This window comes from Echiichthys vipera, assembly GCF_963691815.1.
Source record: "Echiichthys vipera genome assembly, chromosome: 7".
Classification (NCBI taxonomy): Eukaryota; Metazoa; Chordata; class Actinopteri; order Perciformes; family Trachinidae; genus Echiichthys; species Echiichthys vipera.
The window spans coordinates 10,401,584-10,426,866 of NC_139832.1; the positions used below are offsets into that span (position 1 = coordinate 10,401,584).

Genomic DNA, 25,283 nt, shown 5'->3' on the forward strand with positions numbered 1-25,283 from the left:
TATTTGAACTTCTAGGAGCTCCACCACACCACGCAATCCTGCTTAATACCTCCTCCTATACACAAGCTCACATACACAGCACCCCCACATGCTCATATCTCTCACCCCTACACACACATCATGCCCCCAGCAGCCTAAACCTCACAGAGAGATTATGCCTGCTAGCCCTTGGCTAAGGTTAATCTGCTCTGTAAACATGTAGCACTGTGAGCCCATTGAAACAGCCTTCTTATTTTTTGCCGCTTAGCTCCACACCTTTCTTCAGAGAAGAGAGCTCTCATCCCCCTTAACAACTCTTGATTAGCTCCTCTGCTGGAGCTCTGGGGCACTCTCTCCCACACATTTATTTGAGTAAGACATCACCATGTTGGCTTGTTGCCAACCGTTTTGGGCTCTGCTGATGAACTAGATTTAAGCTCTATAATGATATAATGTCTAATTGTAGAAGTGCAGACCACCAAGCACGGAATGAGTTTGGTGATGTTTTATCAGCCCGATCTATGCCTTTTGTCTGAAGGCTGAAGTTGATATGAGAGCATGAAGTGGAAAAGATACATTTCTGTAACAATGCTTTCTATCAATCAGCCATATGTGCTGGGAGAAGAGTCAAATTTAAGCATGGGTGTAAGTAAGCCGGTACTGGCCGGTACGGCATACCACTAAACGATTTAAATATACTGTACTTGACAACACACTTGCTAATGTCAAATCTTCCCCGGTATGCATTGCATATAACTCATTCTGAACTGTCTCTTGATTGTGTCTCCTGTGCAGCGTTTCACTCGACAGACAACAAGCGAGATAGTGTGCATACTGCTTAACCATCTCGCGCCAACATGCACAGCTGGTATCCAAAGTGTTTTAGGAGACAGACGTTTGTTGCAAAGTCTCCCAAATAAAAACAACATATACAGAAAAACCTTATATGTTGATGTTTCAATATTCTGTTTTTATGTGTGCACTGCAGTGTTTCGCACTTGACAGACAACGAGCGAGCAGTGCGCGTAAAGCTTAACCAGATATTGTGCCAACTTTCACAGCTGGTAATCAAAGTGTTTTAGCAGACAGACGTTTGTTGCAAAGTCTGAGACTTTCACACAAGCAGTGTGATAAGAAGTCCTGCTACTACTTTCACCCCTGCATTTAAGTATGAATTAGAACAATATTTATTAAAAGTACCTACTGATCGTTTTACTCTAATGAGAAACGGTTTACAAGACATATGTGTCCTATGAAGGTCTTTCTACCTTATATAACTAATAAACTGTAGCTTTTGAGTAACTTAGACCTTTTGGTTGCACATTATGAACACAGGCATAACAAGAATCTATGTGCAGCGCATTAAAAATATTTCACTTCTCTCAACAATATCCATGTTGTGACTCTCGACATGTAACTAACTTGTGCCTTGGAAAGTGTTTTTTCAGAGGAAAGAAGTAGACGACAGTTGTTTTGGAGTTGTTCACTCAATCAGGGTTGATTTCACCCTTCACTCATTGAAGCCATGCTTTCACATGAGGAAGAGTGCGCACTGATGAGATGATATGATGTTCATACGATGTGCACACTGGGTTGGAGGTGATTTTACTTCCGATAGATTAGTCTTTGCTTCAGCCAAAAGTGGGCATTACCGTACTGTTGTTAATCTGAGGTCCAAAGGAAGCCACCGCACAGTCTGGCAGTCACTGCTGGCCTCTTGAATGAAAGTCAAAATTTAGTTAGCCGTGCTCATAGTCAAAGCCAAGAGACATACCCTGATAGAGTTTCAAAAAAAAGTTTTAGATACAGATACGGTATATGGCCCTTTTAAAATGCAATCATTGCCTATATGAAATTATGAACTATTTTATTTTGGTTTGCATTTGCATTCATTTGATTTGAAGACAAACTGTAGAGCTAAATACTAGCTTAACTGCTGAGTAAACACTGTCCCTAGCTTTCATTATTCCTTCAGCTACTTACATATGTTTATGTTGGACACTCAGGACATACGGTACATGTGTATCTATTTCCAGCCATGGGCTTTCAGAAGCCTTTGACCAGAAGAGAGTGAGTTTACAGTCACAGTAGGGATTCAATTTTATCGAGAAAGACTGAAGTTCATTTGTGTTGTTTCTTATAGCTAATACAGAGCATGAAGGATGGAGACTTTGAAGAAAAGTTTGCACTGAAGTTTACAATGGAGTTTAAGGGGTGCAATAATTCAGCTTTCCCCCCGGTGGCACAAAGCAAACAGCTGATGCAAAACTAAACACATGGACACAGTGCACATTCCCTGGGCTGGCTAATATACACACACAACTGATTGAAAGACAGTCTCCTATGGACCAAGAGCATCAACATGACAGGACTTATATGACTGTACTGCAACAACACTGTATTTTATTAACTCACTGCATGCTTGTAAAGGATATGTCAATGAGTTGATTAATAGATTGTGTGCGTGTGTGTGTTGCGTGTGGAACTTTCAAACGTGAAAAACAGGGAATTATGAGGTTGGCTAATGGACCACTAAGTTAGTCTTACATATCTCACTCTACTTTACAGTGTCGTTTCAAAGACCATTTACTTTTACAGTGCAACTGACTGTACTAATCTGTCTTTTCACTTTTACTCCTGGCTGTGTGCAAAAATGTAAGAAAGGACCAAGACTAAGCTAGACACAGCCTTTGAAGAAGCAAAATGAATGGCTGAAACATTACCGGAAAAAAAAGACAAATTACAGTATCACAGGGGTGAGTCAACAAAGTATATATTTCATGTGGGCCTTTCACGCTCCGTTTTATGCCCTGTCTGTATGAAAGGCCCAGAGACAGAATCTGGAATGTTGATGTTCTGTGTGAAATCAGAACTGGGGCAGCATTACTCCACCTTTGGCACTGTTGCAGGTTCTCTGTGTGAAAAGTCCTTATACGTATTAGAAAGTGTTAATGATGAAGACTAAGGATTTTGGCATGAGATATAAGATATCCATAGTGATGTCAAAACGGGTTGAACTGATAAATAACTAAAATAATTAACGAAACTTAAAGAAAGAGTTTGGTGTGGTGGTAGAATTGGTTTAGGTTTTGTTCACCAAAATGAAATAGTAACCCCTCTTTTTTTTATCATTTTAGCCTATTCATGTTGCTGTTACCAGTTTGCTGTTATCATTTTCAAAATCATGTATGTAAACATTTGTTTACATTGTACTTTGTGCTGCATTCAACAATGACATAGTTTGTGAAAGTAAAATGAACAAACATGAAATTGATTTTTTAATTTTTTGTGAGAAAAATTCATAGTTCAGATAAATCGACACCTATCTTTGTTAACTTAAATGCAGTAACTGACCTCTGGAGTCATCAGCTGTTCTATCCAAACTGCAATAGTGAAAGTATCAGAGTAAATGTATATCTGTAACAACAATACAAATAAACAAACACATCAACAATATTTCTTACCTCTGTGGCTGAGTTTGACCCTGGGGACAGTTTGTCTGATGGTTGCTCCAAAAGGGAGGATGGCCAACAACATCAATCCCACTAATGGGACCCCTGGATGGGATAGTACCTTAATCCTCTGGCCTTTGATGCCATAATTACTGCCAGACATGCAATGCAGAGCCCCAACTTCATTCAGACTCTGGTTACCACAGTCGTCTTTCTTCATGATGTGTGGAGTGGTCTTGTTCCGTTTTCACTCTGTTCTTTTCTGCAACCCTGGAGGGAGACCGGAGTAAGAAGTCAAGCAAGGGAGGAGCAATCATGCGTGTGTGTGCATGAGTGAGTGTCTCATCAAAATTTGTGCAAGATATGTACACAGGTTTCTGTTGTGGCTATTCAGTCGTTCACCATGGAGCCCTGCAGGCATGTCCCCTTTTCTTTACCCGTCCTACATCAGCTGTTGCCTGTCGCTCTTTACCCTTTTGTGTTGCTTTTAAATCTGTTTGCCCAAAACAAAGGTCAGGCTAACAAAACAGTCACATTCTACCATCTTTCACTAAACCCTGCCTCTTTCAGTTTCTCTATCCTCTATCTTCTTTTGACTTGGATAACTCATTTAGTTATTTTAGCTGAATGATACCATGCCAGTAGTTTTAGCTGCAGGCTGATGACCCTGTCAGCTCCTCCTTTATGTCCTATAAAAAATGTGCCACATCCTGTCTGGGACTTCATAGTGAATTGAAGAGGCTTGTAGCACAGACATTAGTTCACACTCAATGGAAAGTGAGACATACGAGTTAGCAGTCATGGGAACGCTTGCTGGTTTTTCTGGCACTAATAAGCAAAGAAAACTTGAGTGATGGTCACTAACTGAACATGGGACAAACTTGTGAAATAACTGTCACATGTGTAGTGGGGAACTTTAACATTTAGGCATGGACATGTGGAAATGTGATAACGTTTCAATCCCAATCATTTCGAACTGACAAAGTTGTCCATTTAAATAAATGTGTGGTGTGTTTACACTCTGATTTCCAACAGCCTTTCACATACATGTGAAAAACTCAGAAACTAAGTGTTAACTAAAGAGTAATCTAAAAAGTTGCACCTGAAACTAGAAACTATTGCAAGGAGGAAAGGTATCTATGAATCTTCATTGTGATTACTTCCTTTATCAATTGCTCCTGATTTACTCTGAATCGGCTGCTAATCAGCACAATTGGTGTTTGTGCCACCCCAAGAAAAGTGGTGCATCGTGCCACATTGGAATGCATTGTTACTTCATGATAACCTTACCATTAATTAGAGTTTTTGTGTATGCAGTGCATCACCCAACCCAAGTACCTTTACAATGTTTTTAAACCCACATTCCACAGCCATCTAGCTACTAATTAACTAAACAATCAATGACAAAATTAATGAATGCAAAGAAGGATGCCTCCCCCTTAGGCCTTATTGCTACATCTCCCTCATTACTTTCCTTCCACCTCCATCTCAGATAACTGTCCTGTGACAACATAAACATTGTCAACCTAAATTAATCGACCTGAGGTGGCAAACACACTCACATATGTCAAAAAGTGAAACCAAGCATGTTGTTTCCGGTTGGATGAATTGGACATGTACAAGAGAAGACCACCTTTTGGTTGTATATGCAGTGCCTGGAAAATGATAAACGTTGACATTCTGACAATATGATTCATTCAAGCCTAGGCACACAGCTTTGCATGGCATGTTGGCAGACAGATACAAGCTGTGAAAGTACCACTCATTTCCCTTCATTTATTTTCCCTGTCCGGTTTTCGCATCTGTTGTTTGAAACTTGAGTTCATTACGGAGCAACAGGGCAGAGTGGCACCTATCCAAGTGCCCCGTGGCTTTAAACTGGAGAGGATTAGACCCTGATAAACAGACTGCTGTTTACTTAAGATGACAAATCGAGGCACCTTCACACCTTCAGGGTTAGAAATACAGATACAGAGCTGTGTGTGATGGATGGGCAATCCACAGAGAGAGAGTGAGAAAGTGAGCAGATTAAATCCGGGCAGTCTTTTCTGTCTTTGCACACTTGTGAGCGGCAATGATAGTGCTGGCAGTTGGGCTCATCATCCCCACATTATCGTCAGGGGAGCAGTGACACGATTTCACCCATGTGAATAGTATTTGAGTAATGTATCTCTCTTTACTGCCTGAGTGCCCACATCTATCAGCAGTACAGGCCTGTGCAGTAGAAGAATACGTCCTAAACAAAGGAGGAAGCTCAAGTGTTAGAAGAGGAGCATTAAAACTCTCCATCTGTTGAGAAAAGGATACAGGAAACAGGAGACCATCACGCAATATGGGAACGACATACTATGCATTGTCAGTCAGTCAGTCAATACTTTGAAAAAGGTTAATAATAGAGATGAAAAGAGAGATGGAGAAAATGAGAGAGAGGGGTGCGAAAGAGAAGAAACAGACAGCTTGTGCCATGCGGGTTAAGCTAACACCCCTGTTTCCTGGTGACTAGAGTCCCTGTTGTCTTTGGCAGCACGGCCGGCACACGGTGCAGGGGGTGATAGGAAACAATCCGATAGTGATGGTGACAGATTTAAAGCTAGCAGCACTGCTAGATTATGATCTCAGCCCGACATATAGCATTTTATAAATGTCACCTCCTCAAATATGCTGTTTTTACCGTTTGGGACTCAAGATCAAACAAATACAGTGTATGCGCTATAAAACAGCCATTCACCAGCAGCTATTATTTAAAGTATTATGTTGGAAATGTAAAGTAGCTGAACTTTTAAAAAAAAAAACACAATGACAAAGGAGCAGATGGTGAGGCAGTGCTCTGACCATGGGCACTCTCACACAGAGACCACCCCTAATGAGGCATTTAGCAACACCCAGGTGTCCTGTAGAGTACTCTATTATCAAACCCCTCCATCTCCACAGGACAGAGTGCATTAGTACAGCTATTTGTCTTTATTCCCCGACCACAGGCACTGACCTGGCAGAACAACATAGGTAATTGTTTCTAGCTCTCAAGGCATTGGTTGTTTTTCTTGGCAACAGTCAATCATCTTTTTTCAACTTTGCATTTAAGCAAGCATGTAACTCTCCTGTGAGTCTGTGTGAGTTCTCAGAGGGAAAATACACGACAGTCACCAGGCCACACTCTTTGTGTTTTCACTGCACACAACTATAAAGCATATACAAGGAGCGTTAAAGATGTTCTGTTGGCTATAACTCCACATAGATGGCAGTATAGAAGAAAAGACAACACTGTTCAAATATGGACGTCGCTCTCTCTCCGGCCTTGGCACTGTAATATACAGTGCATTTTATTCCCATAACAAGCTAAAATACTTCTAAAAAAAGCCCTTACTGCTAATAAAAACTAGAAACATTGATTTGAAGGGCCCAACAAGGAACAATGTCTTCTAACTCCTGTCTAATCAATTTAGCCTATATGATTTTAACACAACACACACTTGGTGCAGCTCTCAAAGTGTTTAACTGTATGCTGAGAGTCATTAAGTGTTGCTAGAGAAAAAGTAGATCTGAAACTTGTGATCCCTGTGGCGATGTATGATTATGCTTGACTGAGATTACTAAAAATCTCAATCTACACACTAAAGCTTTTTGACAGGTTTTATGGCAACCCTTTTTTCTGACATTTGTTTACTCAAGCCATAAAGTAAACATCAAGGCAGCAAGATGTGATTCATTTTACATTTTAACCACAAAGATTAACCCAGATTATCTGAGTGAAACACTGTATCTATCAGCACAGCATGTGTATCTCTTGGGAAATTACATAGCACTCCAGACAAAGAATGATAAATAAATTGCCAAAATATCCCCCTACGGACAAAATGTAATCATCAAAACACAGTGATACAGACAGAGATTGGCTTTGAAGTAAAAAATGCAGCAGTAAATAAGCTCAATATAATGAATGAATGCATAGCACGAAACATGTTAGGTAAGGATATCTAATATCTCTCCACGGACGAGAACAGGGATCATTTGATCCCTCGCCATTAGGGAAGTCTGTATTTCCTGCAGCCGTTTACCTTCTAATAAATCCAATAAATCAGACTGTCTGATTTCAGAATGCCCCTCACAACTAAACAACTATGACAGTTAACTCCACTGCCTTAGTGAAATAGTTTATGTGAGGCTCTGTTCTGCATCAAAAACACATTCACAACACCACAGTAAAAATACCAGACATCCCATGACAACCACACTTTGCTTGAAATCTCTATGCATGAAATCAGCGAATGGTAATGCCCAGACGAGACGACATTCCAGTGGAATTCCTTCCGTTTTGGAGGTGAAGAGTATGTCTGTGGAGAAAAACATGGGAATGGATAAAATTCCAACCCTGAGGTCCAGTCTGTCCACATTTTGTCCCTCCCAAAGCTGTTATCTGGGAAAAAAATGGTGAGATAATACTTTGGGTAAACTGCTGCTATGGTAATCAAATACACCAAAGACATATAATAGCGCCTTTGCTGCCTTTGTTAAAGACTCGCTTTATGTTTAATGGTGCCGCTTAATCCTCCAATCTTTGTCGGGGGAAGACAGAGCCCACAGCTCCAAAACAGTGGCAGATCAGGTCTGCTGTTGTCACACCAATGGTGAATGAAAGGTGGGAGAGCCGGGACGGGAAGTGATACTGGATATGTGGTTTAACTCCTTTCAATAGAGAGGAAAGTGGAAAAACATTAAGTGGAAACAAAATTTGGAGGCTATTCAAAACAGAAGTAACCATGTCACTGAGACAACGGCAATGGAATAAACATGCCGATCTGTTTCCTGATAGGCATAATAAAACAAGTAACTCTACACATACTGACCATGGCATTATCCTGCTGCGCATCTCTGAATAGGTATGAGTGTCTGCATGTATGAACATATGTGTGCTTGTAAGCTAATACCATCCTGAAGCAGGCAGATGGAAGCAATAGGGCATGGAAAAGACAGACAGTTGTAAGTGCTCTCACTTTTCTCCTGATGGCCTGAGGATACAAGGGTACACCCATGTATGCTATGCAACCACTCCACTCAAGAGCATTACTGTCCTCTACAAATGTGGGAAGCAACTCTATTGTTCTTTCTCAGTCCTGGAAGGACTTTTGTTATGCAGCTTTTGTTTCCAGTACAGTTCAGTACAGACAGAGGAAACAGAGGCCACAGAGCTGCAGGGCAGGCAGATCCAGCCGGGCTGTCTGTCTGCAAGTCATTGGCACCTAGCCGTTGTAGACTCTTTCAACATACTAACATTGCAGCTGCAGTAAAGGTGTCCTAGCTGCTTTGTCTGTGTGCACTGAGGGGTTGTGGAAACATGACCATATAAGGCTAGGCTAGTGTGCAGCATGGCTACAACTATGTTTTAATAACACTTTCCACCCCAAAACCTGATGAGTTTTGAGAAAGAACTCTTTCAGGTTTGGTTTTCATCACCGTCCAGGAAAACGCCTCGGCATGAACGGCATGATATTGTCACAGGGCGCAGGAATGGTGCTGTTGGCCATTCAAAACACAGCTGAATATTGCTGGTAATGTTGGATCAGTCCAGACATGCAATACAGAACAGGAGTGAATTTAAGTACACAGGAGGCTTAGGGTTAACACAGCTTGGGTTTGAAGTGATTGATACAATGAACAAAGAAACCCACACACCCTACCAAAACTCTTCAACCAGACACACATTAATCATATAAACCCACTTTCCAGACCATTCCAATGCTCAAATAGGAATGAGACTGAAATACAGTTCCAAAGCATGCTGTTACTTTTAAAAAGTCCCCTCAAAGCCTTCAAAGATCACTAGCAAACATTTCCAGGTTGTTATTTCAGCAGTATAGAGCAGACTGCATTGAGTATGCCTGGCAGACATCAATTCAGTGATGTAATGCTTGGACAATGTTTAAAGGAGAAAATCGGAAAAGATTTTCTGAGTTGTCTTTCTATGGCCCAAGCAGAAATAGTTGATTTATCCCAGTCGTGCTGATCGAAAGCCCTGAAACGCTGCCAGAGAAATCAATATCCACACAACTCCCATCTCTCGCTCTCTCTCTCTCTGCCTGCCTTCAATAGTCCCTTTACCTCTCTCACAACACCCCCTCAGACCAAAGCGCCTTGTAGGGAGTTAGATAAAGCTTTAGAAGTGCAGTAAGTGGAGAGTGGGTCCTTAAGACTGTAAGATATCCAGGTAGGGAAGGATGGTTAAATAACTACACCACTAGACCAACATGACTGTTTTTTTTCTATATGTTGTTATTGAGTAAGCCACAGACATACACACATTGATTCGCAGTGAGCTATTTCACCCCACACTTGGGGTGTACTTCCATTTTGCAGAGTTGATCCAGGCCTGATTGTCACTCACACTTCTTCAAAAGATCCAGGACATAGCACGATTGCTTCTTGCTCATACATCATCATATCGTAATACGACACGCATTGATTTACATCATCGCAATGCTTTGCGTTGTTTTTGAAAAGGGGTTCCTTATTCCCCATTGTTTTTACAAGCAACCTAGTACAACCCATATTTGCTTTAAATGTTACAGGCCTTTCTGACCAAACCAATTTGAGCTGAGTTGACCACTATCCAACGCACATCTACCGAGCTCACGGTTTAACACGATATTGCAATAGTTCAGTTGCCCTGCGGGCTAAGCAACCTCCCCAGAGTCTGTGCCATGGATGTGTTATGTATTGAGAACTGGATAGAGTACTGCTGCTTAGCCTTGTAGCTAATTATTTTTCAGTGGCCACTCGTAGTAAGTTGAAATGAAAAACCACCCATAGCTAGGTATGTCAGGATTAACCGATTTTTCCATATCCACCATTTCATAATGTCACAGTTTCATATCCATAAGAATTATAGAAGCTACGATACCTATGGTGTCTCTATGGAGTCCCTTCTGTGTGTGTGGTAAAATAGGCTATCGCGAGTCATGTAACGTGTGTTTGTGTGGCGGGTTTTTTTGGGGTGTGAGAGTGCCGAAGTGCTGTAAAAATGTCGGAGGGAACTGACCAATCCCCCAAATCCACCAAAAAAATGTGCCTTAAATAGGCAGCAAATGACCAGAGAGTTTGCAAAGTGACTGCAAAGGGTCCAACACGTCAATATGTTCCCAAGATCTTCAAACTATTCAACCTCTTTATGCTCAAGTCAAGGTACAAAAGAGAGACAAAAAACCTTAACTAGCAAATGTAACATTTCTAAGCCGGACCAAAACAGTTCAAATTCAGCCAGGGCCATTTCCCAACATTAACCATGTGTTTAAAGTTGTGAGTGTTATGTTTAGGCATGAGGAAGTGTTGGATCTGCTGAGGAAAAGACCCTGTGGGTCATAATAGAAGATAAAAACAATCAATGTGGCAGAATGGGTTGGAGGACTTGTTGCTCTGGCTCTATAGTTTTCAATGATATAAAATAAAACAGTGCATCATAAGGTGTTTATTTGAGGTTAAAAATCCAGGGCGGATGAAAAGTTTGAATAGAGTAATAATAAATGAATGTGCTTTTACTCAAACATAACATCAACAGAATAGCCACCTCTTAGCTAAGAAACACATTACTGCTGTGTGATAAATATGTATTACAAAGGAGATTGTTTACAGTCATTCCAAAATGATACTTGTTCCTTACAAGTTGATAAAAAATCTTCATTGGATCATAAAATCATCCTACATGAAAACATGTAGAATGAAAAGTTAAACAAAGACGTTCAAATGTTGACATTTTGGAAACACGCATATAGAGTCCTGGTTTTGCTGAATTTAGGAAATTTGGTAAGCTGTTCTGCAGAACTTTAAGTTGGAGGAGGTCGAAAATATCAAATAGGTCTATCACAATATGATCGACATATCAACTGTAAAGGAAGATGTGCGGCTTATTTAGAGATTTAGAAAAATTAGCAAACTGTATTGTGTCAAAAACATTAACAAATAGCGTAGTGATAGATGTCTATGTCCTGTAATCGGCTATCGAGCCACTTAACCTCGCAAGTTAGGTTGATTGACCTACTACAGAATAAAGCAACAGATGGCAAAGCTAATAGCTGAGTAAATATAATACAGAGAAAAAAAGTAACTCTACTTCTACGTTTTGAATACATCGCACATAATCCGCATCATATTTGTTGACGTTACTGAGTGTGTCATCTTACCTGCGCATTCAGCTGTCTCCTCTCAATGGCAACACTTGCCCACGCTGTAGACCGCAGCGTCACTCTCCTTAATTACCAGCCGCTCAGAGAAAAGTAAGCAAAAGTATAGACACTAACCCGACCTCGTCCTGACCAAAAGAAAAGTGGATGGATGAAAATAATACTTCCCCAAAAATATTTCCACTCCACTTAATTCTAGTGCAACGCACACGAGCGCTCTTGAACTCTTGGTGCACTCTGTGTGTGTGTGTGTGTGTGTGTGTGTGTGTTGGATGGCTGGTTACTCTGTGGCAGTTCACCGCGGGAAAGACAGACGGCAAACTCCCAATTATGCTGCTGGAGGGGAGGGCCGTCAGCATCTGTACCATTGCCAGCCAACTGAGTTTGGACCAGAGGCGGTTCTAGAATCTGTTGGGGCAAAAAAATAAACAAAAAGGGGGCCCCCAAACCAGCCTTCATCACCATTATGTTATAAATAATCTCACACCAACAAAAAAAGGCTTTTCACTTCAAAAGTGAACATTTGAGTTATTTTCAAATAAACGTTAAAAAGCGTGTAATTGAAACATTAATATGAAAAAGTGGAAAAAAAAAACAGAACATTAAAAAAATTGGGTGAAGTCAGGTGGGCCCCCCTTAAGCTGGATTCATACCTCCGGACACAATGCGTCTGCCTGTTCCAAACATTGTCTCCAGTGCTACCCTTCATGCCTTCATCCGGTTTCAGCATTGTTATGGATGTTATGCAATACATCCTCTAGAGGGGACCATACATTTCAGAAAAGCATTAAAGTGTTCTTGCAGTTATCCATTAAATATGCAGCTGTAGCTGTTGTTAAAATGTGTTCACAAATTGCCTGCAATTTCCCAGCTTAGGATCAATAAAGTATTTATATTCTATTCTATTCTGTCCAGATGCATAGGTATAAATAGGTATTCTTCCTGATGGATTAAAGAGCTATTGATATGGCAAAGCACAAGTAACGCTGATGGAGATTTTTTTTACTACCTGGCAACCCAAAAGTTGGTTAAATAAATGTCTTATACAACCATTTTTGAAAACTTGATAAAGTGAAGTCTTCAGTTACAGCCATTTATAAAGGAGGTCTTAGTTTAATGTGGTACAGAAAAAGGAAAATGTGATTCATAGGATAAAATACAGTGACCTGGTTGTTTTGAATAATACATATTATACTATTAGAATAGTTCAGGGTGGAGTGACAAAGAAATTTGTATGACTTATTTTCTAACAAATGCGAGTGACTCCTAATGGATGTGCTCATACAAATATGCATCATGCGGGGTGATTTTTAGGTTTGGGAATGTGAGCCAGTCAAGTCAAGACCTATTGCTGATCATCTTTCTGAACCTGGTGTTTGCTCCTCTGGGATACCCTCAGGCTCTGGTGAGAGGAAAGAACAGCTGTATTTGGGCTGAGTCTGTAGATCCTGCTGGGTGGGATGCCTTGTCCGCGTGTCTTTTAGACGGGAGCGTGCAGTCCGAATCCCCTGGTTGATTTTCAAGTAAACATTGATTTCTTTGGCACTCTCTAGATGTACACACAGACATGGGTCCATCCAAATCCACACCTATTTTTTTTTCCTTCAGCAGAAGTTGTGCAGGGTCAGAGCCAAGTAAACTAAAAGGGTCACATTCATTTAAGTTGAGAGCTGTAATGTTGGACTCAGAAAAGAAAGTTGTAGTGCGCCCCACTCATAAAGTGAGATGGGATAGGCTTGTTATTGCATTTTGTTAGTAATGAACCTACGGGGTGTCACCTATTGAACCTATTAACATGCAGTACACACCCTATCTGGGTGTGTAGCAGATGGGACTGGGTCCAAGTTAGCTAAAAGGTTTAGGTTAAAGGTTAACAGGTTAAAACAGCGTCCTCCCTCCCTGTTGGGAGGTTGAGTGTCAGGGTGTGCACTTCCTCAGGACAGCACACACACACACAAACACACACACATGCACACAAACACACACACACACACACACACACACACACACACACATACAGACACACACACGCACAAGAAAAAATTGCGTAAAACACAGCATACTGTCCATCCCATGCCTGCCCATTCTCCTGAGAGTTGTGCGAAACATTGTGTGTGCAAATTGTCATTCTGGGATATGCGCCAAGGGACAGGTTTTAGCCTGACAAAAAAACATTTCACAAGCTCCAGACACATGTTAAATGATTAGCAAAGTTCAGTATGAGTATTTGCTATTTATTTATTTTATTTTGTTATTTTGGGAAACATTTTATGCCTTTATTAGGCAGTAGTAGATAGATGACTGGAAATGATGGAGAGAGATGAGCAACAGCTGAGCAACAGCTGTCCCCGGATGGAATCAAACTTGTGATGTTGCAGTTCATGGTTGGCATGTTCACCCCTAGAACACCTAGACAGCACCCCAACATGCCCTAATGTTGTCGAGTGACTGTTTGTAGCCCTTTTTAGGATTTGAGAGTTAAGAAAAACAAAAAATCTTAGTTTTTAAAAAAAGAGTGAATGTATGTCTTCTTTTTGTCGCAGATTAATTGAGAAACTATTTTTTAGTGGGGAGGATAAAAGGATTTTGGCAATGTTCCCAGAACAGCTGCCAAGTTATTTAAAAATCAGGAACAAATGACGACGAGAGCACAGCAAGCGGTCCATTTGTCCAATTAGGGGCAAGAGCAGTTAATCGAAGTCTGAGTGAAGGACAAAGCTCTAGATAATCTATTCTTCAGCCTCCTTGAATTTCTTCACTTTGTCCAGAGCAAATGCCTGCTGAGCCTCTCCGTACAAACTGAAAGAGCCATACAGCAAAGTGAAAATTCTGATTGCAGTTACAAAAATTTGAAGTGAATTTTCAGTCTATAGATAGAAAGTGTGTGAATACATATGAATATGTTGGTGTGCACAACACAGACACTACATGCACATTCATACACACATGATAATTGTGTTTCTCCCCACTATACAAGCTTGTTTTGTGTTTATTCTATCCCTTTATATATGGAGTGTGAGTGAACTGAGGGGATTTGGTAATACAAGTCATAGCAAATAATAGCACTATAATCCCCATTACTACAATGTTGTTATCCAGTTGATCCTCCATTAAGCAGGATCAACCGTTCACTCGGAATGAGGTGGGAAGCTGCAGAAATGGTGGTTATCCATCTTGGATAGTGCTGATTATTCTTTTACACAATCGTTATGATATTGCTCAAATGTAAACAGGAGAGGATCATGGACATTGGATGAGGAAGAACATGGTATTTGCAGTCATAGATGAGCAGAAATTTATGTACAAGGATGCAAAATCTCTCATTCAAGGGGATTAAAAGATTGGAACCACTTTTACTAGTACATTATGTGTTTGGAATAGGTAAAGGGCCAATATATCACTTCACAGTGTTTGGTCCACATTCCCTGTCTCATCTCCTTAGTGTCTTGCTAAAGCACTTGGCAGTTAGTAAAACTCCAAAGGTGAAGATACAGTGTCCTGTAGGATGAAAAGCTTTGTGAGATGAGGTGAGAGTGCAGAAATTCTTATAAACCATGAGCATGCTCCATTAGTAGCCCCTCAGTCCTCAACTGTTTAGAGAAGGAAACAGCTTTTCTTGCATGCTTGCGGTATTCATGTGGGAGATGGCCTTGTTCACAATTACACAAATAGTGGATGTTAGGGTACAGAATGCAGTGCAATCTGTGAATAATTTCTAACACTAATCGTGAAGATCTCCAGCAAGAGGGCAGTCAGCCAGGCCTGGTCACCCAGGTTGCCTCTACTCCACACACACACACACACACACACACACACACACACACACACACACACACACACACACACACACACACACACACACACACACACACACACACCTCCTTTAGTGCCAACGGCTTGAACTGATTAACTAATGGTGATTACATGAGCTGCCACCAGGCTTGTAGTGCTCTAACTACAACTGGAGTAATTTTCAACAATTGTTACTTATCAATGATTAGTGATAAGAATCTTTAATTAGATCTCAACTAGACATGTCAACAAGCATGGAAGGACTTTGTATCCCTAGAAAATTCAAATATACAGAAGTGCACACAAAGCATAAATGTTAAGAAATAGGGGAATATATAGATAAGGTTGTGACTTTTCAATGCTATTTGCATATACAAGCGATGCTCTCTGCCTCATTATCTAAGGACACCTTTAGCATACTGTATACACACACACGTAGTCCACCTTAAGCCTCTTCTTCAGTGATTCCCGGAAACATAAAGTGTATTAATGTACCCTGAAAGTGAGGAATGATAGTGAACATAATACTAATTGGCCAACATTCAAACAATTGTCACCATATATCCTGGTTATGGTTGTGTTGGATGACATCAACAGTGCTGTATATATCACATGAAGACTGGCTGTTTTTCACACTATGGGTGTCACTTTGTAACTAATATCCAACTGTAACAGCCTCTCAGCAGCGTGTGCTGGTAAGATGTAGTACAACATTAATTCAGAGGGGCTTCACTGTAAACCACTCATGTTTTATTTTTTGTTTTAGGAGCCTACTGAATTCACTGTAAATAATTACTAACCCTAACATACAACTGAAGCAGCACAGATTGAAAAAAAAAGTTGAATATTATAATGATTTATTTATTTAAATCCCATTAGCCAGTACTGAGGCAGCAATGCAAGTAAACATGGCAGCAATGAAACTACCAATGATAGTAAGTAGAACAATGACAACAATTACCCACTTTATATTGAGATAGTCAGTAAAAAGCATTTGATGCAGCTCAAAAATAGTACCACTAAAACTGAGAAAATAAAACATAAAACATGTCCTATTTGGAGAGGGGCTGGTGGCTCTGTGCCATCAGGTATTTATTTAAAATATGTTTTTAAACACCTTTACTTGTCAGCTGAGTAATATCTGATGAAGAACTATTCAATAGTCGAACGTGAATGTAACGGTATGTTGCATTGCCTTCATTTTTTAAACAGGAAGTGGAAAATCGACCTCTTGATGCATGCCTCACATCAAAGTTATGAAAATTGATGGTATAGGACATTCAGGATTTTAGACCAACAAAATAATGATTATAAAACAGAGCAGAGAGATAACCATCCTCTCCTTCACCAATGATCATCCTGTGCATGCTTTCTGATGATCAGCTCTTACAATTCAAAGCAAGTGGTGTCGCTGTATTCTGGACTTATTGTAGTTTTTTTCAATTCCTAATTTGGTGCACTTGACCACATGACTGGACCGTAATCCAAATGAGTAAGAACGAATGTTTGAACCATGGGAAATATGCACTGCACATGAAGTGAAGCAGTGTATTTAATTACATTTAGATGATTCTTCCTTTCACCTTCCGACATTTTAGGACAACAAATTGTTGCCCTTCAAAGACAGGTGGACACCAACCCTCTCTACCTCTGAGTCACAGCTCCTGAAGCATTACAATTGAACAACAACCCAACACCTAGTTCAACCTCCTCTTAAATACACTCCCACTGAGTAATCAGGCTGGACTAAACCATTAGTGAGGGAGGTAACTACAAACATATCAATTAACAAACTATTTGGCCCCCTTCAAATATTTATATTATAATCATATACTCCATTCTTGTATCAATAAGCTATAACACAATTGAAATACTTGTGCTATATGTTGCTTCTAGCTAAATGTACAAAAATAAATCAAACCCTACTCCCCCCTGATTCACAAACCTTGAACAGCAAGGACGTAGAAATAGGTTTGGACTCCAAAGCATTTTTTGCATCAGTAAGAAGACACAGGTGAGTGGAAGATGAACCTCAAATTAGTAATGGTGAAATGCAAGTTTCATGAACCGGTGAACTAAGTTGCTACAGACGCATCTTGAATGACACACTGCTTCAAAGCATGTCATGGAGTCAGAAGAGTGACATCCACTGGCTGTGTGTCAGAACTGCATCAGAAAAAAGGGCTGAAAAACCTGCTATATGACGCATTAGGTGCATGTCCATTAGGGTCGAATACCCGGAATGAAGCAGGTATCCCTCGCATAATTTGCATGTGAGTCGCACAAGCTGCCATTTGAGCAGCCGTTTGTTTGCCCTGTGGGAGAGAAGGGCCGTTTTTCTCCCCCGAGAGAAGCCTGGTTGCTGACTGGATATAACCCTAAACGGGATGTGACGTGTGGTAGTTCTTGACACCACAACAACACGACGAAGCAGACTACATTTTTGCACAGGCTTGTTAAAATGAGTGCTGTGGAAAACAGGTTGGCTTCTGACCTGCGGCCCTTTGCTGCATGCTCCCTCTCTCTCTCTCTCCCATTTTCACACACACACACACACACACACACACACACACACAAGCACACGCACACCATACTGCAGGGTGACAGCCTGTCTGTCAACACACACTTTTACAGCGAGTGGAATTTTTAAGGTGGAATGTTTTCTTTCATGTTACTTGTACATAAGTTAACGTTGTGAATCATACAGGCCACCTTAAATCAAACTGCAACTATTCTGTATTTCCCACTTGGAGAAAGAATGGTGCAGCGCTGTATTCAGCTGATGAGCTGCTCATCGGATCACTAGCGATTAAAACCAATTCAGAGTGGTGCATCACCTCCGGAGTCTCGTAAATCCATCTAAGGTCATTCTGAAATGTGCGTTTTTTTGTAATGGAAATGCAGCGAGTGAACGGCCATTTGAGAGGCCGTGCCCTGAAACTTTCCGAGCGGCTACATTTTACCTTAATGAAAACGTACTAATAATAAGGCCATGCTCTCAGTGGTCATGTGATTGTAGCCGTGGTAAAGAAGGGATCAAAACAGTGTCTCGCAACACTCCAGTTTCACAAGATCAATGCTGTGCTGAGCATGCAGGCTCGAGCATAACATTACTTACTCCGATCAAATGCAAATGTGTTAGCATTGCTTAGTGTAGCATGAAACAATAAACAGCCTCCAAATTTGTGGGGGACTGCCTTTCATGGCTGCCAAGAACTGCATACCAATGAATTCTCCATGTTACACAGGGACAAACATTAATACACACATAGTACGATGGATAATCTCATCACATAAATTATATAGCTAGGTTTACTCAAGTAAAATATTTAAGTACACGTTAAGTCACTGCTGGAAAGGCAAATATGCTGCAGTGAACATTAACACACCATCTCATCTTTGTTTATTTTATTCCTGTAACTTCCCATAAAACCTTTCTTACATCTCAATAGTTGTAACATTCAAACAAACACTGGTTCATCTCAGGCGTAAAAAAATCATTTTCTGTGTAGCCACTCCATTGAGTGTTCTCTTTTCCTCTAATGCGTACACAGTGACCCAATCAAAACACCAACAGACTGCGTTTCCCAGACTAAACGAGAGGCAAACAATCACAACTTCAAACACCACAGCCACAGTCTAAACAGTAAACCCACAGCCCAATTAAGTTCATTTTCCATATACACAAACACTCCAACACGCACATTTCAAAATTCACTAAACCGTATACTGCCAAAGGTAAACACTAAACACATAGGCCCATTAGACTGTAACCGTAGCAAAAACATACAACCACAGAGGTAGCACAAGCTTCTTCTATGTCTCCATTTTGTTTATTTGTATTCTGAGTTTGTTAGTGATTCAAGTGTCTGAGCGTGGGGTTATTTATTTATTTTCAGGAAGAACATGCAGCCTGGTGGCTTAGAGAGCAACAAGCTCTACAGTAGGAGTGAAGTGACCTGAAAGTGGAAACAGGTGGAATGTACAGCAGCTGGGAGAAGAGAAGGAGCGAGACACCAAGAGGTATGTTGCCGAATGAAAAAACAGACAGAGGAGAAATAAAAACGGGAAACACTAAAGCATAAAAATACCAAAATGATAATTTCCTGTTGAACGCAGCTATGAATAAATCTTGATCTATGAGTTATTTTAGAGGTGAAGCTGTAAAACACACAAAGAAAGAAAAATACCTGTGATTTTACAGTATTTTCTTTATTTCTCTAGTTGCATCTCTTTCTGATTATTTGCAATCTCAGGTCTCTGTTAAATACCAGGTGGTGATCATTTATCTCCGAAATGATTCTGTGCAGGAAGTAACCAAAGGGAAACCACAAATGCTTCACTCAAGTAGTCCAAATGTTTCCAAGTAAAGAGAAGCCAATAACAGCATCACTTTGTCGTGAGCGTGTATCTTTCTGCACAGAAGAGAGGAGGAAAGTACCGATTATGAAGGAGGGAGTGTCTGTCCTAGGAAATGGATGACTGTTATCATGCCATGACTTGTAAAAATGAATGTTATTCTAAGAAAAATCATGAGCAGAAATGGGTGTAACAGAAAATGGAAATGTTTAACCCTCAGACTGCCTCTACTATCACTCCAACCTGTCAAAAAAGGTACTTTCCTTCAAGTCAAATCCAGACAAACTGTAAAACTGTCCTTTTATTTGGCATGGTATCCAAACTAAATATTTGAGCTGACATCCGTCTGAGATCTTGATAGGCCTTCACATTCCTCTCTAGTGAAATAAACATATGTGGATCTCATCGGATAGCCAATAGCTCTTCATAGGAGGAGAAAAAGACTGAAGGAGAGACTGATAGAAGAGTGTAAATTAGACCTTCAGGGGACAAGGCTAACGTGCAGCCTCAGATGGTGTGAGAGTCTTTGAACAAAACACATTTAACAACATCCTCCCTTGTGTAGTTTGCGAGAGTGTGTTTTTGTAATACGGCACAGCTGTGTTATGCGTCGTTTTATCAGGGAGACCTCGCCTCCCTCGATCAGCTGCTCCCACGGTGTAAAATAAATCCAAAATCCGCAGTGATGCGTCAAAGATGGGAGATTTCAGTTGCTGATCTCATTCTTTTTCCATGCCAAGTGTTTAACAAAGATGAAAGTCAATACATTGAGACTTTTTCTGCATTTCACAGCTTTTTCCAATAGAAATAAAAATAATGCAGGTATGTGTTTTTTATGATGTTTCACAGCTTGAATCAGACAAATCAGTGGACCCATGTTTGATGCCATTATTTTATTCACTGGTCATGTAGGGGTTTCAATGCGTGTTGTCATCAGAGAGGGTCAGATGTTGGCAGCAGAGAAGGGAAGTGGAGACAGGAGGCGTGTGCACTCGACTTCCTGTTAGGCTTAATTGTTGTGTGCCAGTGGGGACATTGGAGTTTTTCCCTAGCCTATTCTCTCTCTCATTCACCTTCCCTCTCTCTACAAGCTTTTTTTTTTAACTGCCACATCATTTACATGTGATTCATATCTACATCTTCAGGCTATCAAATAGTGGGGGTAGGACTGATAGTGAAACCTCAAGGGGAAAGAGAGGACTGCAGATAGAAACACAGCAATGCCTGTGGCCCAACTTGGCTGAATCTACTGCAGCATTCTCACAGCTTATCAAACATCATAGTTCACTCAGTCAGGGGTGATGAGAGGGGGGGCTCATCCCCTGAGGTCGCCCCACATTCACAAACATTGAGACAGGTCTACTTTAAAGATGGAGTCTAGATTTGACATGCCAGAGTAAACAGTTTCTGTAGGTCTGATTCTCATGAGCAAATGCTGTATGACTGTGTGTGGTAACCCTAGAGAAAAAAACAGATTTCATTGTTACTAAGATCTGATTCTCCATGTACAGATTCTTCATAGGAATGTAGAATCTGTGGCAACTGGACAAGATTCGAGTAGCCAAAGCGATCTGGTTTCTGTTTGTAGTCCAAGTATTAGTAAAGTTATTTACCAATGACATTTGAGCATGCTTTGGTTGCAGGTAAAGCGTCCATGTGAAGAGCAGAAGAGGCGGAACGCATTGGCTGTCATGAACTCTAACTCCATTCTCATGTCAAGTTGCTAACTGGACCGTAAACAATGACCACCACTCAGAAGATGAAGTCTTGGCCCAGATATCCACTGGCTACATTCCAAAACCTGAAATATTAGCTGTTTCTCCCACAGGCTAAATTGTCATCAGACAGATAGCTGATGGGTTCTGAGATTAAAAAGATGTAAAACGACAGCATTTTAACATGGTTCCTTGGAAAGGATATGTGTTTACTCGGTCAATACCGGCACTGGATGTTTACAGAATGAAGGCCTTTGCACACCTATTCCATATTTTTAAAAATGTGTCTAAAGATAAATAGGACTTCAGGTTGGGACAATAACATTTACACATAGATTACAGAACCTTCGTCTACCACTAACACTCTCGGAACAGGTCCAATTTTCTGCAATTTTTTTTGCATCTGTGAGAGTTGTCTGACCACTAAGTGCCTCCACACATGTAAGCATCATCATTCAAAGTGGCATCTGAAAAAACTGATTCACGTCAGTACAAAGCAACAAAGTAAACAAAGCCTGTATTTTATTTTCCCATTCGTTTTTTTTTTTTCAAAATTGGAAATCCTTTGAGACGAAGGTATGCAGATTTAAGAGACTGTGGAAGGTGATTGGAGAACAGCTTGGAATCTGTAATGGTAATAATGGTAAAAGGATGTACAAAAGATTGGACAGTAGCGATTGTGCTCCAGGCACCTTAATGATAGCTTCTTGCTAATGTCATTCATTCATTCTCCTCGTTTGGAACTAGAGCTATAGCAAAGTTCAGAAGTGAGAGGACCACTAAATCATCCTTACTGCTTGATTTCTGTCTCTAATTGCAAAGTTTTGCAACAAATAGAATATTAAAACCAATCAGACTTTAATGTGCAAGGGGTCTGTGCATAGACTCATTGGATAGCAATAAAAAAGTGTGTACGAAAAATACAGACTTGGTGTGCAAAGTGTTTAATGTAGCTCTACATACTGTATAGTCTTTTGAGTGTATGTGGGTGGGATGTGGGGCTGCAGTGGGAGTATGTGTTTCAGTGTGTCAGCTCTCTGCATACCCTAAATGAATCATTTTAAATCACTGCCGCATCCTGTGTTGGCTTCGGTTTGTAATTGTGGTCACTCAAGCATAAAGAGAAAGAGGAGAGCAAGAGAGAGGGGAAGGCAGAGGAGAAAAACACAAAATAGAAAGGGAGATTCTATGATAACCTCACTGCCCTTACTGAAGTCCTGTAAATGTTCAGGTTTGGGAACCATCAGCATGCCAATGACCTTTCTCTGTCTTGTGAAGAATTTCCCTCTTTTCTAATCTCTGCTGTCACTGTTTTTGAATCCTTTCAACAAATACCAGAAACTATGTGATTTATTTCACATTATGAAGAACCAAAGTTCCTAAATTCAAGCCTGCCTTCCCCTCATGGGAAGCTAGAAGACACATAACCAAAGTTGGATTATATGATCAAATTACTGATACAGCATTGACTCTGCTGTTATTTCTAATCTTCTTTACCGCACCACTGACTCCCCGATTCAGCCAGTAATTATTGGACTTGTATTTCTGCACCTATTCATTATAACAATGGAATGCACTTACATGACTCTCTTAGGTCTCAAAGGAATGTATTGACGATAATGTGCGTGCCAGTGAAGTGTGACCTTCATATCCCAAAAGTCTACCTTCGGTGTGTTTTTAATCTACTGCTTCACTTTGGGGAACACTCTGTGTTGTTGTCTGGTGCTGTCTGGCCTGTTGGAAGCCATAAATCACTCTATTACAGTTTTTCAAACGAATGAGAACAATTAAAGGCAGCTAAGCACCCAATTACCAACACATTGAGAATACTGTGGAACCTCAGCATCGTTACAGAGAAGTTCGATGCTACTATATGTTAAGGTGATTCAGTAAGTCACTATAAACCTAGGATTTAACTGACCAATTTAAACTAATTGGAAACCATTTGCAGCAGTTAGGAGTTTCAATAAAAGTAAGGCCACTTATAGAGTGGTTCAGTTGGGGCCCCTGATGAAGGTTCATAGCATAGTTCTGGGTGGAAGTTTTCAAAACCCCAGAGTCTCAGCAAGGTGAGAGACATGAGTAATTCCAGGTACATGTGTATGTGTGTATCTGTACGTATTTGTACTGAATGGGCCAGACTGAGCCATAAAAACACCTTCACCTCCATTAGGCCATAATGAGTGCTGTGTCAGGCTGCTGGATACTGCACTCTAGCTGTTACCACACAGCTCAAGCCTTCACTGCAGAGGAAATGAGGAGTGATTGGTACAATGACTCACTGTGAAGTGAAAGTGGCATTGGGACAAGCCAGGGATGTATGCTAGAATTAGTGACAGGGTTTCCATCCACCGTGAGGCTTATTAACCTGCAATGTGTTGGTGCTGTAACAGGAAGCAACTTGTTGCCTTTGTTTATGTGTGTGGAGCAGCGTATGGGACCGATAAAAGTTGCAGCTCAGTGTTTGAGATATTGTATTTCACTCTCCAGCACCATTCTCCTCATTGCTCCATGTTGGCACACCTCCCTCTTCACCACTGTCACAGGCTGGTAACACCTAATTGTGTCATGCAACAATAATCCTTTAACTGTGGATTGCATGAGTACAGATGGAATACTGTTTGAAAGCACACAGAAATTGTGGTGTGAATAAACCTTACCTTAAACCAAACCTTAAGTTTCAGCACTGCCAACATGCAACAAGATATGTGTGATCAAACTTTAATCCATGTGTTCATTTACATGGCATTGCAAATCTTTAGAAGTTAGTTGTTTTGTAAAAATATTATTCTAAACCTGATGTATGAATAATTTACTGTAAGTGAAACCTGGTTGTGTGCTAGTAGCACTTGGAAGTCTGGGGCACTAAAGTGACCTGACTTTGACACTCGTACCAAGAGAAATGGGTAATAGAGAGGATACAATGAGGAGAGAAAGTAGTTAAGCAGTGATAAAGTTTGGAAAATGAAACCCTCTATCTGCTTTTCATTTGCAGTAATGGCCATTAGCTCAGTTTGTGATTGGTTGTAGTGAATTTTAACCTTTCAAATCACAAGGGTCATTCCTTAGAATCTCTGGAAGGAGTCAGTTATAAATCTAAAGGGTTTTATTTTTTCTTTCCGCATGGGATTGCTCATTAGATTGGAGTAGTGCAACTGAAACGAATACCATATGGTTGTAAACGGAAGAAACTTAGTTAGAAAGCTAACAGGGTCATACGAGGGCATTGGGTTTCAAAAGAGCGATGGACAGACAGGAAAAAGGAAGCTATATGGTGGTGGACCGAAACAGGGGAATCGTTATGTGTGTTTATTTGAGAGGAGGAAGTGAAGGGAAGTGACACAAAATGTCAGCCTCAACCTGTTGGGATGAACACATTTAGCTCAAAGGAATAGATTGACACATTAGGAAACATACTTTCTTGCTGAGGCTTAGTTAAGAAGATAAACTCAACATTTTACGGTAAGTATAAAACTAATTCCAAGAGACAGTTTACTTAGGTTATCTGCTGACTCACAAATTAAAATATATGGCTACAAGTTGTCATTTTTACACTTTAGTTATTGAATTAATTTAACGAAGATAACATGTTATTATGAGCTTTATTGAGGTATCAGGCTGTTTCACTCTGCTTCTAGCCTTGCTTATCGTCGCCCTGCTGTACCTTCATAATCAAGATATGAGACTGGTATTGAATTGAAAGTGAATTATCATGTTTCCATCAATCAAACAGTTCCATCACATTGCGCCAAGATTCTCAATCTGTTTTACAATCCCAGAAGGTAAACTGTGTTTACAGTGTTGCATCCTCTCAT

General features: G+C 40.5%; 1 protein-coding gene across 1 annotated transcript in view; it reads right to left on the reverse strand.

Annotated features, from left to right (window-relative positions):
* The window catches only part of sema3d (sema domain, immunoglobulin domain (Ig), short basic domain, secreted, (semaphorin) 3D), a 32,453-nt gene extending 20,632 nt beyond the window's left edge, over positions 1-11,821 (reverse strand). Inside the window, exons 1-2 of the mRNA XM_083916477.1 lie at positions 11,603-11,821; positions 3,444-3,701 (exon numbers count right to left, since the gene is read on the reverse strand). Of these exons, the coding sequence (XP_083772603.1) occupies positions 3,444-3,651 (208 nt within the window). The 5' untranslated portion in view covers positions 3,652-3,701; positions 11,603-11,821. The remainder of the gene's footprint in view (positions 1-3,443; positions 3,702-11,602) is intronic.
* Positions 11,822-25,283: the final 13,462 nt, after the last annotated feature.